This window comes from Nycticebus coucang, chromosome 4 (assembly GCF_027406575.1).
Source record: "Nycticebus coucang isolate mNycCou1 chromosome 4, mNycCou1.pri, whole genome shotgun sequence".
NCBI lineage: Eukaryota > Metazoa > Chordata > Mammalia > Primates > Lorisidae > Nycticebus > Nycticebus coucang.
Window position 1 is genome coordinate 24,676,094 of NC_069783.1, and position 13,802 is coordinate 24,689,895.

Genomic DNA, 13,802 nt, shown 5'->3' on the forward strand with positions numbered 1-13,802 from the left:
AGTCTCTTAGTCCCTGACATTACTGAGTCACTATACCAGCCTAATCCCACTCTAAGATATTATGTAAGAAGGAAAGAAACTTCTGTCTTGTTCAAAGCACTCTAACTTGCTACAACTCCTTCACATGTGCTCTAACTAATGTGAATATTACACATCACATCTAGCTTGGGTCATAGAAAGGGACTGGGAGAGGGTCTGGCTAGTTTCCCCAGGCTCCACTAAGGAAACACAGCTTTAGGCTTGTCTCTCCCTGTCAGTCAGCCAGTCAGAGTGCCCTGTGCTAGGTAAGCGGTGTGCAGGGAGACAAACATGGAAGAGGAGAAACATGTTCTGGAACCTGCGATCTAGCTTGGCTGATGAATCACATATACACGCAAAAGGGGAAGAATCTTTCACAGTTGTTCCTATTCTTTCTGTGAAAGAAGTGACTTCTGTCACTTCGCAAGAAGTGTGAAATAAACAGCATGAAGATTTGTAAGGACTACTGAGAAGTAGTTGTTCCTATTCTACGTCTGAGAACATGTTTCTCCTTTTTCACAAAGGTCGCCTCCTCTGTGAAGCCTTCCCTGACTCCCTTAGGCCTGGATTTATCTGTCATCACACTAGACTGTAAGTCTCTGTTTACATGCTCATCTTGTCCAGTAAAATGGAGGCCTCCCAGGGCAGAGGTAGTGTCTTATCTTTGGGCTCCTGCAGCACCTTGTATGATGCCTGGCTTATCATGTATACTGAAGAGATGTCTGTGGAGTGAATGAATGAGGACAAGAGGAACCCAAGCAGGGGAAAGTATGCTGGACCCTCATCATGGAAAAGGTGAGTTCCAAGCTAGAACTTCAAGGATGTGAGCCAAGGCCATCCCAAGCTCATAGTAATGGAGGTCAGGAGCCAGCTCCGGGGAGGAATGAGAAAGAAGCTGGCAGCAGGTCTGAATGTTCACCTCTCCTAGCGTGACTCCTTCTCAGCTCCCCAGCAGCTGCCCAGGGCCTCACCTCCTTCATGGTGTCAATGGAGGCAAAGTACTTGGACCACCAGTCCAGCATGGCCTCATCTGGCTCCTCCTCCTCTGGCTCTTCTAAGGTGCCCTTCTTCTTCTTCTTCTTTTTCTCCTTCTCCTCCTCAGCCTGAAGGGTTGGCCAGGTCCAGAGTCCTGCATGGACCCCTGTTTCCCTGGCCCTTCCCAGAACCTAGGACAAGCCTGAGAGCCCCTGCCCATTCTGTCCTCTGTTCCCAGGAAGGCCTGGGCTCCAGGAGGCTTTGTGGGGCCACCAATGTCAAAAGGGTGGAGGGAGATGGCATGGGCCAAAGAGGGTCATAAACTGCCAACGTGGGCTACCGGCCGAGGTGGGATTAGCACACAGGCACCTGCTGCCCATATAGTTCCCTTCCTCTTCCTCTTTGGAGGGCTGTGCTGGCCTGAGCATCCAGGCCTTGGGACTGCATCAGTCCTACCCTGGGCTCTTTAGCCCAACTCAATTGCCAGTGCAAGGCCCTCTCACCCCAGAGCCCCTGCAGGGTCCTCACACTCACCACATCCACCTTGACAACAGCATCAGAAGTCTGCAGAAGGGAACCAAGGAGACAGGGACAGAATTAGCCACAAGGCCCTGAAGTGGCAGGCAGTGGTGCAGCACAGGGTATGTGGGGGAGAGAGGGAAAGGAGCTGAGAGGGCTACTGTGGCAACAGATGTCCCCTGTGTGTTGGGAGCCCCTGTGCCCACGGGACAAATGTGCATGAACGAGAGCAGAGGTTCTGCTTCAAGGATGTTTCAGCCATTTCCTCAGAATTCTAGGGCAATGGCTCTCAGTCCTGAAGCATGGCAGAATCACCTCAGGAGATTTTGTAAAAAATTTTATTTATATTAAATTGTATATTGACAAATTATAGTTGTATACATTTATGAGTATAACATGGTGTTATAGTTTTCTAATATAATGTGGAGTGATTAAATTAGGCTAGCATTGTAAATATTTAATATTTTTTTGTGATGAGAACATTAAAAATTTACTCTCTTGGTCATATTATCAGTGCCAAGGCTCCACTGAGTCTTCAGCCGCTCGCGGGCACTGGTATAACTTTACACTGCCTGGTGATTCCAAGGAGCAGTAGGGTTGAGGAGGGAAGGCTGCCCTGGGCAGGAGAGTAGGAGTCCTGGCTACACGGGTCAAATTCCACCCATTCTTCCACCTTCCCAGGGCAGGCTGTCTTGATGATCAAGCTGACACACACGTGGTCACACAGTGAAAAGGGACAGGGCCGAACTCCCTGCCAGAGCCAGGGTGAGGGAACCACAGGGAAGCTCAGGCCTGCGCCATCATCCTCTCTCTTGTACTGCTGATGGCCCAGAACTAGGGTAGGGGGCTTTTCGTCCCCCCCACCCCTGAAGGACAAGAGGTTGCTTAGGGAGGGGCTCAGAGGTGGCACTGAAGGGGAAACAGGGCCTCCAAAAAGCGGTGGGCTTTCCTGGCAGTGCACCCCAGGGCTGAGGCCTCTTCTGTTCCCCTTTCCCAGGAGCAATGGCCAGAGATAACCCGCTGGCTGGGTAGGCCCTGGGGGGTCCAGAATTACTGGTATCATTTCAGACTAAGCTCCTGAAATGAGGAGAGCTGCGTGAAACACGTGAGGTCGGGCATGGGATGAGAGAATGCGGTAGGCAGGAAGCCCACTCTGGCCCTCCTAAGTATCTGGACCTCAGGCTGGCCTACAGGGTCTGCAGCCCATCCACATCCAAGCCTCAGGTGACAGGTCCCTCTAGCAGATGAACCACCCTAGTCTCAAAGCCAGGAGGAATAAGGAGCTTAGCTGGAACTCCTCCTGAAGCCCAGGCCTGAGCGTGTCACAGGTGAATGGCTGGGAGGTAAAACCACGGACCCTTTGGCCTGGCTCACAGAACGTGTGGTGTGACGTTGACAGTCCCCGGCCAGCACAGGGCTGACCCCACCTGCCTTACCGCGTCCAGCTTCACCATGGTCTCCAGTTTCTTGATGGGTACCTCGGGCTCCATGTTCACCACGACCTCCCCTGTGGGGTGAGAGAAGGGATCCCCATTGCACAGCACACGACAGTGCCGGAGAAGCCTGACTGGACAGAGAGATGGACAGACAGGCAGACAGGGGAGAAACGGGAAAGAGTAAAGGTCTGAAGTTGATTCTGGAGCCTTCTGAGGGGAAAGGGAGGGACAGGGAAGTTGGGAAAGAAAAGATGTGCATAAAGGGAGAGAAAGAGAGCCTGGGAGAAGGGTGAGTGGCTGAGAGGTGGGGGGCTGGCCTGGAACAGGGTTCTGGGAGGAAGGCTGGGTCTTCTCTATCAACCTGCTGGACGCCATCTGCCTGAAGACCCTGCAAGGTCATTTCCAGCTCTGCCCTCTCTGGCTGTAGAGTGAGGGGCAGCCTTGGGCACCTTCCTTGGCCACCAGGATAGGACCTTCCTTCCTGCCCTCTCCCAGCACCCTGGAGGCTCCCCTGAGGAGAAAGCTCAGGCAGCTGCTTGGACTGGATGGTGAACTAGAGCCCCCTTCTGTGAATACGGTGGGGCCAGGGCTGGGTCCTGGATGTGGCCATACCCGTGGCGTTCCAGCTGGGGGCCGAGCGGTCTGGGGGCCGATAGATGAAATGACGCAGGGAGCTGACGGCATGGGAGCCCACCAGGGTGTAGCGGCCGAAGGCCCGGCAGTCCACCACACGGATGTTCAAGGGTGGGTGCAGGAGCTCATTCTCTGGGAGGTCCTGGGGGTATTGGGGATGCAGGGCCTGAGCCTCAGGGAAGGGGGCAGAGAAACCCGGCCAAGTTGAGCTGCACCACCACTCTGCCCTGGCCTGCACTCACCACTTCAAACCATTTGACCAGGGTGTTGAAGTTCGGGTTTTTCTTGTAATTGTGGATCAGAGACGACTGTACCCCCTTTCCTGCACACTCGATGTCTACCCGTGGCCGGTCCACCTGAGCCAAGTTCACTCGCTTCAGATCCCGCAGGCCCCAGAATAGTACCTAGCAAATGGTTGGGCAGCGAGAGACTTTCCATCAAGGAAGGCAGCCATGGGGACACTGGGCCACCAGAGAAGGAATTGGGCAGTGGGGTGGGCAGATTTCAGAGGGTGCATGCAGGCCACGAGAGCTGAGGAGGGGTGGGCATCCCTCGGGGAGTGAAGTTCGGGCTGTGGGGTGGGGGTGGGCAAAGGAGAGGGGCAGACAAGAGAACTGAAGACAGTCTTGGAACATGGTAGTGCAAATCAGTGCAGAGGGGCAGGCCCTAGACTGTTCCCACTGGTGACCTTGGGCAAGTCACTTCCCTCCTGGCTTCTCGGTGAGGCCTGAAGACCTCCTACATTTGCCTGCAACAGCGCAGAATGTACTCGACCCTTGCTGGAGGGAAAGTGAGCGGGAACAAGGAGGCCAGGATGGAAGACACAGCAGAGGCCTGTGCAGGGCAGCCCAGGGAAGGCCAAGTGGCCCCTCACACACCTCCACACGGTACTTGCTGAGCACGGGCCGGATGCCCACAGGCACAGGCATGATGGGCCCTCGGTCCACATCCACTGGGCCATCGATGGGTGGCAGGTCAGCCTTCCCTGCTGGCCCAATCTGGGGAAAGGGGGTCACAGGTCACATACAGGGAGCCAGGGAAAGGAGTCTCTCCCTACAAGTTAAATAACATCAGCTATGGGGAGATAGAGAAGGTCAAATGGCCTCAGACCTCCAGCTTCAGTCAGGGTGCAAAGGAGGGAGGCCCCCAGGTCACAGACCCTCTTCCCTGGCCCCACCTGTAGCAGCTCGAAGGCAGCCAGGAGGTCTCCCGCCGTGGCGTTGCCGCGGTAGATCTGGTAGTACTCGAGCTGGGGCGGGAAGCGTGGAGGGCAGTATGCCTCATCTGCCATCTTCACCACGGGCTTGGCAAAGGTGCGGCCCATGAAGTCGGCTTTGCCCTGACACCACAGACAACCCAGAGAGCTTCTCAGGGCTTGCTATTTGCCAGACATGTTCATACTCACAGGCATCTCATTCAGTCTTTACCACAGCCCTCTGAGCTGTCGTAAGGGGCAGCCCATCTGGAGAAAACCAAGTCTTGGGGACCACTGAGGCCAGGCAATCAGTGAATGGCAGGTGCAAGACTCAGAACTAGACAAGAGGCCGTCCTATCTCTAGTCCAGGCTCCTCTCACAGCACCTCCACAGCTCAGGTGCTTTGTAGTAAGGTGGCTCCCCAACTCTTGGGGGTTCACCTAATCCTTCACTTCCTACTCCAGAACCTCCATGGAGATCTGTGAGGCTGTTACTGATTGTAGGCAGGGGCTGGGGGAGGCTGGTGTGCAGGACTTGCTGGCACATCTCCTGAGCTCAGTCTGTGCCAGGAGGTAAAGATGCCCTGGCTTGGCACGCTGAGCCCCACAGTGTCAGGAATGGTTCAGGGTGTCAAGAGCCTGTAGGAGGCACCTGGAGGAACTAGTTACTAGCCCAGACTGGTGGCTTCCCGGTAAGCCTGGTGGCCAAGGATGGCTGGGGAGGTGGCCAGCAGAGGATTGGTACAGGTGGAGTGCAGGGCACATGAGGTTGGTGGCTGCTGTGAGGGTCCATGGAGCCAGAGCCCATCATACCATGGTATCCTGGTCATAGATTTCTATGACAATGATGGGGGGGTCATCCCGCAACTCGTGAGCTTCACCATACAGCTCCAGGTTGTCGAACACCAGCATCTGGTCCCAGGTGGGACACAGGGTCTCATTTAGCACCTACAGCATGGGATGGGAGATAGGTGACAAGTGACAGTGGGTGGCGAGCAGGAGCCACCTATACTCACTGCAGCTTCCAGAGAACCTGGGGAAGGAGTGCCAGACTCCCTGATTCTTCTGGAAATCTTAAAAGCAAGGCTGACATAAGGTCTGCTCTCCGCTCCTGCCAATGTCTTCCCTGACTTGTGAATGTAATCACAATTAATGGCCGTCGCTGTTACCAGTGTGACCTGGGCCTGCAGTCATGTGCCAGGCCTCCCCAGTAGTTAGGGTACTGGCTGCCCCATGTCTTTAGCACCCCAGGCCTCTCAGGGCTCTCAAAGCCAGAGTCCTTCCCCAACCCCCATCCTCACCTCTGTGCACTGACTCTGGTTGATGAAGAAGACACGGGCGAAGGGGTCGGACAGCCCACTGCTGTCAGCGGCGAACAGGCTGCGGGCCTGGTACATGTGGGCTCGAAGCTGGAAGGCCTGCTTCTCTGTGGGGACAGCAGAGAGACTCTGGGAGTAGGCAGCCCTCCAGCCCCCTCCCAGGTGAGGGCTGGGAATGAGTGGCCCACCCAGACTCGGGAGTCCTCACTCACTGGTGTAGACCAGGCTGATGGGGGGGAAGGAGTGCAGGCCCAGGCCCTGGGCTGCCTTGACCTCCTCGAAGCCACAAGGCAGGCCGCACAGGAATTCCTTGCGCTGCTTGCTGAGGCCCAGCCACAGATACAGCTCCAGCTTAGCCTGCACCGTCCAGCCCGCTGAGCCAAAGCCCCGCTTTCCTGGCAGCTGGGGATAGGCGCAGGGTCACCAGGAACCTGGCAGCTGCCAGGGCCCATAGGGTGAGGAAGGGGAAGGGGCTGGTAGAGGCTTTGGTTAGAGGGTGGGGCCTGGCAGAGGTGAACATGGGAGATGAAGGGAGATGAGGGCCATCCTGGACCTCCCATTCCCCTTCACTTTCTAGCTCTCTCTGAGCACCTGCTCAGAGGGCTCAGGCTCACCAGACCCAGGAGGGGCTGTGGCTACCTTCAAGGGGAGACTGACCCACTGAAAGGATCCAGGCCCCTGCACGTCTCCCCCTTTGGCACCTTCAGGAAGAGCGTCTTGACCTTGGCGCAGTCCTTGCCCAACTCCTCCTCCACGATGGAGAAGAGCAGGTCCTTGGAGGGCACCCGCGAGTAGGCGATGCGCTTGTTGTTGCTCATCATCCAGATGAAGACGTCGGGGATGCTATGCTGGGGCTGGCAGCAGGTAAGGGGTGGAAGGGGTGTCGGCCTCTTGGCAGGGCCCTCTGAGCCTGAGTGACCCTGGGGACACGGAGAAGGCCCTCCCCTTGGCCACACACCTCATCTGCCAGAAAGCGCAGCTTCTGCAGGAAGTTCTGGCACAGCCTCAGCTTGTCCCGCACTGTGTGCCGCTTCACCTGGGCCCGCAGGGTCCTTGACTGGTGTCCCATGTTCTCCTGCATGGAGTGGGAGTCAGCAGAGCTCAGCTACTCAGGGGGGAAGCTCGGCCAGGATGGCAGCGGCTGTGAACTCAGAGGCAGACACCCCATTTTTACCTCCACACCCTCCCTAGAGCCCCTGGGGTCCAGCGGTATCCTCACCAGCTCCCTCATGCAGGACTTGAGGCGCTCCCGGTCAAGCCTGGTGCGGGACGAGTGGCTCTGGTCCTTGTCCGCGAGGGAGAGGAAACGGCTGGGGTGGGGGAACAAGGGGTTTAGCCTGTGGATTTCTCCTCCTCTGCCCAGCCCTGGGGGTCCCCTTCATGCAGTCCTGGCCCCCCTGCCTCACTAGCAGCCACAGCTGAGCTCCTCCAGGACACCCCGTAGGCGACGCTCCGGGTAGGACTTCTCTGTCTTGATCATCTCCTGCACATCATTCAGGCCTTCCTCCTGTGAACCCAGGGCAGGGGTGATGCTGAGCTGCAGCCTCCTCTGCCTCCCCAAATGCTCCTCCCTACTCATCAGTGGAATGAGAAGCCTCGTGACCTGGGGCCTCTCCCTAGTGAGGTCCCCGTGAAGCATCTGTTCCTCCTGAGGAAGCTGCTGACTTCCCAGGGTCTGTTCTCAGAACCTAGAGACCTTGGCATTCATGGAATCTTCAGTTCCTGAAGAAGCTGCCTCTGGGCTGACTGAGTCTGTGGCCCTGGTGGACTCACAGGGGCGGGGCAGAGCTCAGGGCTGAACAGGGCCTTGGTGCAGGCCAGAGAAGGGGTGTGGTTAGTTGCCTCCAGGAAACCCCAGGATGGGAAGGGCCAGGACCCTCAGGCTCCTCTGGGGTCTCGGGTGGGGGTGGGAGTAGAAGCTTGGGGGAGGAGTGTGGCTCTGGCTTTGAGAGCCCTGGGAGGCCTGTGAGCAGTGGGGAAGCCAGTACTCTAACTCTCAAGGAAAGTCTGGCAGAGGACTGCAGGCCCAGGTCACACTGGTGAAGGCTACATGTTTTAATTGTGGTTATATTCACAAGACAGGGAAGATATTGGCAAAGGTGGGGGAAAACCTCATATTAGCCTTGCTTTTAAGATTTCTGGAAGAATCAGGGAGCCTGGCACTCCTTCCCCAGGTTCCCTGGAAGCTGCAGTAACTAGCGGTGGCTCCTGTTTGTGCATCTGCCCAGGATCTGGGACCTAGGGCAGGGGATGGGAACAGAGATCCTACTGGGGCCTTCATGGTGAGTGCTGTGCTGATGGACCTTGGTGGTGCTGGTGAAGTCCACAGGCAACACCTTGTCCTACAGCCCCACCCCCACCCCCACACACACACCATGCTGGCCCCAGGCCTGGCCCTGACCAGTTTGTCAGCAATGTGGTCCATGATGTTGGCGTTGTAGAGGCGACGGCGCTGGTCCGGCCACCAGCTCTTGATGTAGATGCAGGGCTTGCGCTCCAGGTAGGGCAGATGGAAGTAGTTCCTGGGTGGGCGGAGGGGGCAGGTTGATTCTTGGGACCCAGGAAGGTGGGAGGGCTAGCCACAGGAGGCAGGAGGCAGCGCTCACCTGTCGGTGACCTGGGGCCGCATGGGTGGTATGGAGGAGACTGAGGCCAGGTCCCCATTGTCACCACCCTCATCATCACTGGAGTTCTGAATCAAGTCTACTTCCTCCTCATCCCCGGCCTCCTTCCGTGGCCGTGGACGTTGGGGTCGTGACAGTCCATCCACTTCGTTCCCATAGTTGCCTGTAGGCAGAAGGTATGCAGAGAGCCTAGAGTCCCTCCCTACAGGGCCCCACCTGCTGTCCAATCCAGGTGTTACTTTGGGTTTGGGGGAGGGGAGAAGAAAGTCAGGGCATGGGGCTCAGATGTGACAAAACACTGGCCAAGAAAGGTCTTCATGTTCTCACTTCCCATCAAGGCTTCCAGAAGCCCCCAGGTGTCTGAGTTTAAGGCCCAGCACAAGGCCCAGCCTGGCCAAAGCCCATATCTCTCCTCTCCAGCCCAAGGGCCTCTGCCTTCCTTCCTCCCCAGGTTCCAACAAGCCTGGCCCTAAAGGTGGAGCTAAAGGTCAGCCTCCTGTTGGGCCTTGTAGGCCCCAGGCATTCACAAAGGTGCTGAGTCATTTCTGGCTCCCCAGGGGCTGGAGTGCAGACCCCTGTGAGCCCAGCCTCACCTATGGTGACCTCAAAGGTGATTGGCTTGTCTCCATTTTTCCGGTCGATCATTGAAGCCTCCAGGAAGGCTCCAAAGAGAAAGAACTCGTCCATTTTCCCAGTGCAGCTCTGTGGGGGAGGTAGTTCAAACCCTGCCTAAGCTTTGGCGGGATGATGGGCCTGGGCCAGATCTCCTTCTCATAGGCAGGCCCCTTGGGCTGATGGTGGGGGCCCTACCCAGTCTTAGAATCAGGCAGCCCTGCAGCCTGGATGTCCTTGGAAGAGGGCTGGCTCTGGATACCACAGGGACAACTGTCGCTGGGAGGAGGAGCAGAGGGAGGATCCATTTTGAAATTTTAAATTTTTAAATTTTTTTTTTGAGACAGAGTCTCACTATGTCACCCTAGGTAGAGTGCTATGGTGTCATAGCTCACAGCAACCTCAAACTCTTGGGCCTAAGCGATTCTCTTGCCTTAGCCTCCCCAGTAGCTGGGACTATAAGGTGCCTGCCACAATGCCCGGCTATTTTTTTGTTGCAGTTGTCATTGTTGTTTAGCTGGCCCAGGCCCAGCTCAAACCCACTAACCTTGGTGTATGTGGCAGGCACCCTACTCACTGAGCTATGGGTTCTGAGCCACGAGGAACGATTTTGAGTCCTCTGGGCCTAGTGTAGTGGGGTGGGCCAGACCAAGATCCTGCTGGGAGACAGAATGGGGACTTCTGCTTCCAGGGAAGAGGACTCATCCTGCTGTCTGGTCCCTGAGGGAGATAGGGCAGCAACAGGATTTATGCTGCCTCTCTGGAAGGGGTGGGCTGAGGCCTGGGGGACAGTGCAGCCTGGGTCCTCACCTCTGAGATGGGCGTGGCCTGCTCCACTTGTACCTCTGTGGAGCTGGTGAGCTCAGGGTTGGAGGTATCCAAGATCTCCACTGCCAGGCCTAGCAGGAGTCGGGCACGGAAAGACACGCCCTCACCCAGGCCCTCATTCAAGTCCTGGTGCTCGTCCAGCAGCGTGTAGTTGCGTGTGGAGCCATACATGTTCACCCAGGCGGGGCCCAGTGTGGGCAGGAAGCCTGTGGCAGCAGGGAGAGGGCCTCTCCTGGGGCACCTGGTCCCACCTGGCTGCTGAGCCTAGGACTTCATGTCTGCACTGCGTGGGAAAGACCTCTCACACCTACACTATGCTGAGCACTTTCTTGGGTCTGCTTCTTCCCCATGGGGGCCTAAGCTGTATGATGGGGAGGCAGAGCCAGCTCCCCACGTGCTGGCACTTGGACTGGAGGCTGCCAACAATCTACCAGCAGGACAGACGTCAGCTCCTCCCAGCTCCTCAGCATGGCTTTGGGGCCCTACATCGTCTCTGTAGGTTTGCCTCCCACTGTGGTGTCACCCTGCCCATGCAGACCTCTCCCCTCCTCTCCCAAGTCCCACCCTCTCCATCTTCTCTCATGTGTTGGACCTCAGGTGTAGCATGATACAATTCTGGCTTGAGTGGTTTTTTTTTGGTTTATTTTTTGTTGGGCCCATTTTTAAAAAACACATTTATAGCATTTTAAACATTGACATAGGCTTCACATGACACAAAGTTCATCATTTTATAGTACACATTTCAGTGGTTTTTAGTATATTCACAATATTGTGCAACCATCATCTAACTCCAGAACATTTCTATCCCTTTCAAAAGAAACCTTCACCTGTCTAGCAGTTCGTCCTAATCTCCCCCACCCCCACCCTGCATCCCCTGGAGACCAATAATCTACTTTCGGTCTCTATGGATTTGCCTATTCTGTATGTTACAAATAAGCAGAATTAGATAATATGTGGCCTTTTGTGTCTTCTGCCTAATGTCCCACCCTCTGGCAGCACACCCATTTCCTTAACAGTGGCATCCCAATGGGGGGGCTTGGTAGGGAATGACCCCACTGATGGGTTTTTACATATTTGTTTCTGTGGGACAACCAAACATAAGAAATAAAACCACTGGTTTCTTGGAGGGCAGAAATAGATTATTATATTTATTATTTTTTTAGACAGAGTCACACTCTGTTGCCCAGGCTAGAGCACCATGGCATCACCCTATCTCATTGCAACCTCGAACTCCTGGGTTCAAGCGATCCTTCTGCCTCCTAGATGCCTACAATCATGCCCAGCTATTTTTTTCTATTTTTAGTAGAGATGAGGCTCTCACTCTTGCTTAGCCTGGTCTCAAACTCCTGATCACAAGTGATCTTCCGGCCTCAGCCTCCCACAGTGCTAGGATTACGGGTGTGAGTCACTGTGCCCAGCCAGGAATAGATTCTTATCTTACTCTATATCCTTGGCATCCTGCACAGAGCCTGGATTGTAGGAGGTGGTTGATTCCCGCTGGTCTGTAGATAAGTACGATTCTAATATGAGGTGCTATATGTGTACTATAATTGTATACACGGGCAGTATGTACACTCAGATTACATGTGTACTATAATTATTATATTAGATAGTCATTATCATCTTCACTTCATAGATGGGGAAATAGGTGCAAAGGTCACACAGCTACTGTCAAATCCAGGCCGCCAGGCTCTGAGCAGGCCTGAGTCCTGACTCCCCCCCCTTGCCCTTGAGATGAGAACTGCTGACAAGGCCCTGGAAGTGCCAGTCAGGCCCAGGTCCAGGGTGATGGTGGTGGTGTAAAGAAGGGGGTCTCAATTATTCCTTCCCTTCATGCCAACCCTTGCCCCCCAACACACCCAGTCTCCTGCCACTGACCTTTGTCTCCGTCGTTGGAAATCTTGCGCAGGTCTATGAAGTGGGTACCGATGGCCACGTCATTGACCTTGTCTGAGTCTCGGATCTGTACCTTCATGCGTTTGCAGAGAGGGGGGAAGAGGTCTGTGAAGACGACCTGCTCATTCCACAGTGGCTCGTAGCTGCTCTTCTGCACTGAAGTCTTGCCCTGCAGGAGGGAGTGGGGGTTAGAGTACATAAGCTCTTGGTCTCAGGACCTCAGGAGGCAAGGAGGCTCATTTTCTGCCTGGTCTTAGCCTCTCAGCCCCATCAACTGGAGGCCAGTGCCTGCTCCTAGGCCCCACACCTGTCACCCTACATCTGTGATGCCTGTCACCCAAGCCCTAGCCTATTGTACCTCACATCCAAGTACCTTCTGGCCAGCAAAGAAGACTTGCACGTAGGGGTCCACAAGGTCCTTGTTTTCACCAATGAAAGCCTTCTTCACGTTGGCCATAAGGCTTGTGTTCATACGGGGCAGCCCCTCTGCTCGGTATATTTTCACATAGAACCGGGCCCACTGGCGTTCCGGGGGCACCCCCTCGGGGAGCAGCAAGTTCCTGTTGGCACACACAACCAGGGCTTTGGTGACCAGGCCCAAATCTCCAAAGTATCTTTATATCCCTGGGTCCTGGCACAATCTATGAAAGATGGCTGAGGGGGCTTCAACTAGAATTAGACACTGAAGCCTGTGGCACCTGCTTGCCGGTGGGATCCTGGTTGGATTTCCCCATCAGCAGTTTCCTCACTATTAAGGTGGGAATCATAATCCCCACCTCCCAGGACTATGATCGGGCTTAAAGAAGCTAAAATAAAAGAAATACAAGTGCTTTGTAAATTGCAGAGTAGGATGCAATCTTAGTATTATTAACCTTTCACAGCTTTGTGCTATATCCGTATTTCATAGACAAAAACTTCACAAATAGCCGCTCTCCCTCCCCCAGCCCATGGAAGATGAGATTCACTGGATCCCAGTATTTTTTTCCACTGAGTCCAGACAAGGGCCCAGAACATTTCTCAACAGCCTCTATCAGCTGCCTGGAATTGGCACAACAAAAGAAATTTCTTTGCCATCCTGGGGATATCCTGCTGGTGTCCCCAGGATTGGGCAGCTCCTGGACTCTGGTCTCCAGTATCTACTCTTCCTGCCCACTCTCTCAGTCAGAGGTCTGTAGTTCTCAGCCATCCTACCTCACCCCCCGCGCCCCCACCTCAGTCCTTCCAAGGAGAGCTTGGCTGCCTGACAGGGCAGAGAACAGCGTGAGGCAGAGGGCGGGGAGTGCCCGGGGCGTCCACTCTAGGAGCTCCTTTGTGAGAGGGAAGGGCTGGGGCTGGGTCTCCTGGGTAGGTGCCTCACCCTTCAATGTCATCCTCATCTGTCTCATTGGCCTTGTGGGGCGTCTTGATGTTGTCCCCCTTGCCCACGACGGCGATGTCGCACTTCACATAGCCCTTTAGCCCCGCAGAGATGTCATCAGGGTCTGACAGGATGGCCCACTTGTGATGGAACTGGTGCTCTGCAGTGGGAGGATGGCCCGGCCTGGATGCCTCTGCCAGGCAGGTCTTGCCCTCGGGCCAGCAAAGGTACCTCCTTGGCCCCTAGAGTTGGAACCTGGGGCCATAACTCTGCTTACTTTGGGCCGGGAGACGATAGAGGTCCTCTGGAGACAGGGCAGTGGGGACGAGGTCCCACACACAGTCATACTTGGGGTGAGTGGTGCGACTGGGAAGCCAGAGCCTCCTAACTA

The 13,802-nt window shown here is 55.4% G+C and overlaps 1 protein-coding gene across 1 annotated transcript in view; it reads right to left on the reverse strand.

The window, feature by feature from the left end:
• Positions 1 to 13,802, reverse strand: part of OTOF (otoferlin) — a 95,010-nt gene that overhangs the window by 11,033 nt on the left and 70,175 nt on the right. The window contains exons 12-32 of the mRNA XM_053589642.1: positions 13,412 to 13,571; positions 12,428 to 12,614; positions 12,037 to 12,223; positions 10,141 to 10,364; positions 9,312 to 9,420; positions 8,701 to 8,881; positions 8,496 to 8,616; positions 7,501 to 7,601; positions 7,314 to 7,404; positions 7,053 to 7,169; positions 6,796 to 6,948; positions 6,307 to 6,496; positions 6,077 to 6,201; positions 5,589 to 5,723; positions 4,759 to 4,920; positions 4,460 to 4,579; positions 3,824 to 3,985; positions 3,561 to 3,723; positions 2,949 to 3,019; positions 1,528 to 1,557; positions 990 to 1,121 (exon numbers count right to left, since the gene is read on the reverse strand). Coding sequence (XP_053445617.1) covers positions 990 to 1,121; positions 1,528 to 1,557; positions 2,949 to 3,019; positions 3,561 to 3,723; positions 3,824 to 3,985; positions 4,460 to 4,579; positions 4,759 to 4,920; positions 5,589 to 5,723; positions 6,077 to 6,201; positions 6,307 to 6,496; positions 6,796 to 6,948; positions 7,053 to 7,169; positions 7,314 to 7,404; positions 7,501 to 7,601; positions 8,496 to 8,616; positions 8,701 to 8,881; positions 9,312 to 9,420; positions 10,141 to 10,364; positions 12,037 to 12,223; positions 12,428 to 12,614; positions 13,412 to 13,571 — 2,921 coding nt within the window. The remainder of the gene's footprint in view (positions 1 to 989; positions 1,122 to 1,527; positions 1,558 to 2,948; positions 3,020 to 3,560; positions 3,724 to 3,823; positions 3,986 to 4,459; positions 4,580 to 4,758; positions 4,921 to 5,588; positions 5,724 to 6,076; positions 6,202 to 6,306; positions 6,497 to 6,795; positions 6,949 to 7,052; positions 7,170 to 7,313; positions 7,405 to 7,500; positions 7,602 to 8,495; positions 8,617 to 8,700; positions 8,882 to 9,311; positions 9,421 to 10,140; positions 10,365 to 12,036; positions 12,224 to 12,427; positions 12,615 to 13,411; positions 13,572 to 13,802) is intronic.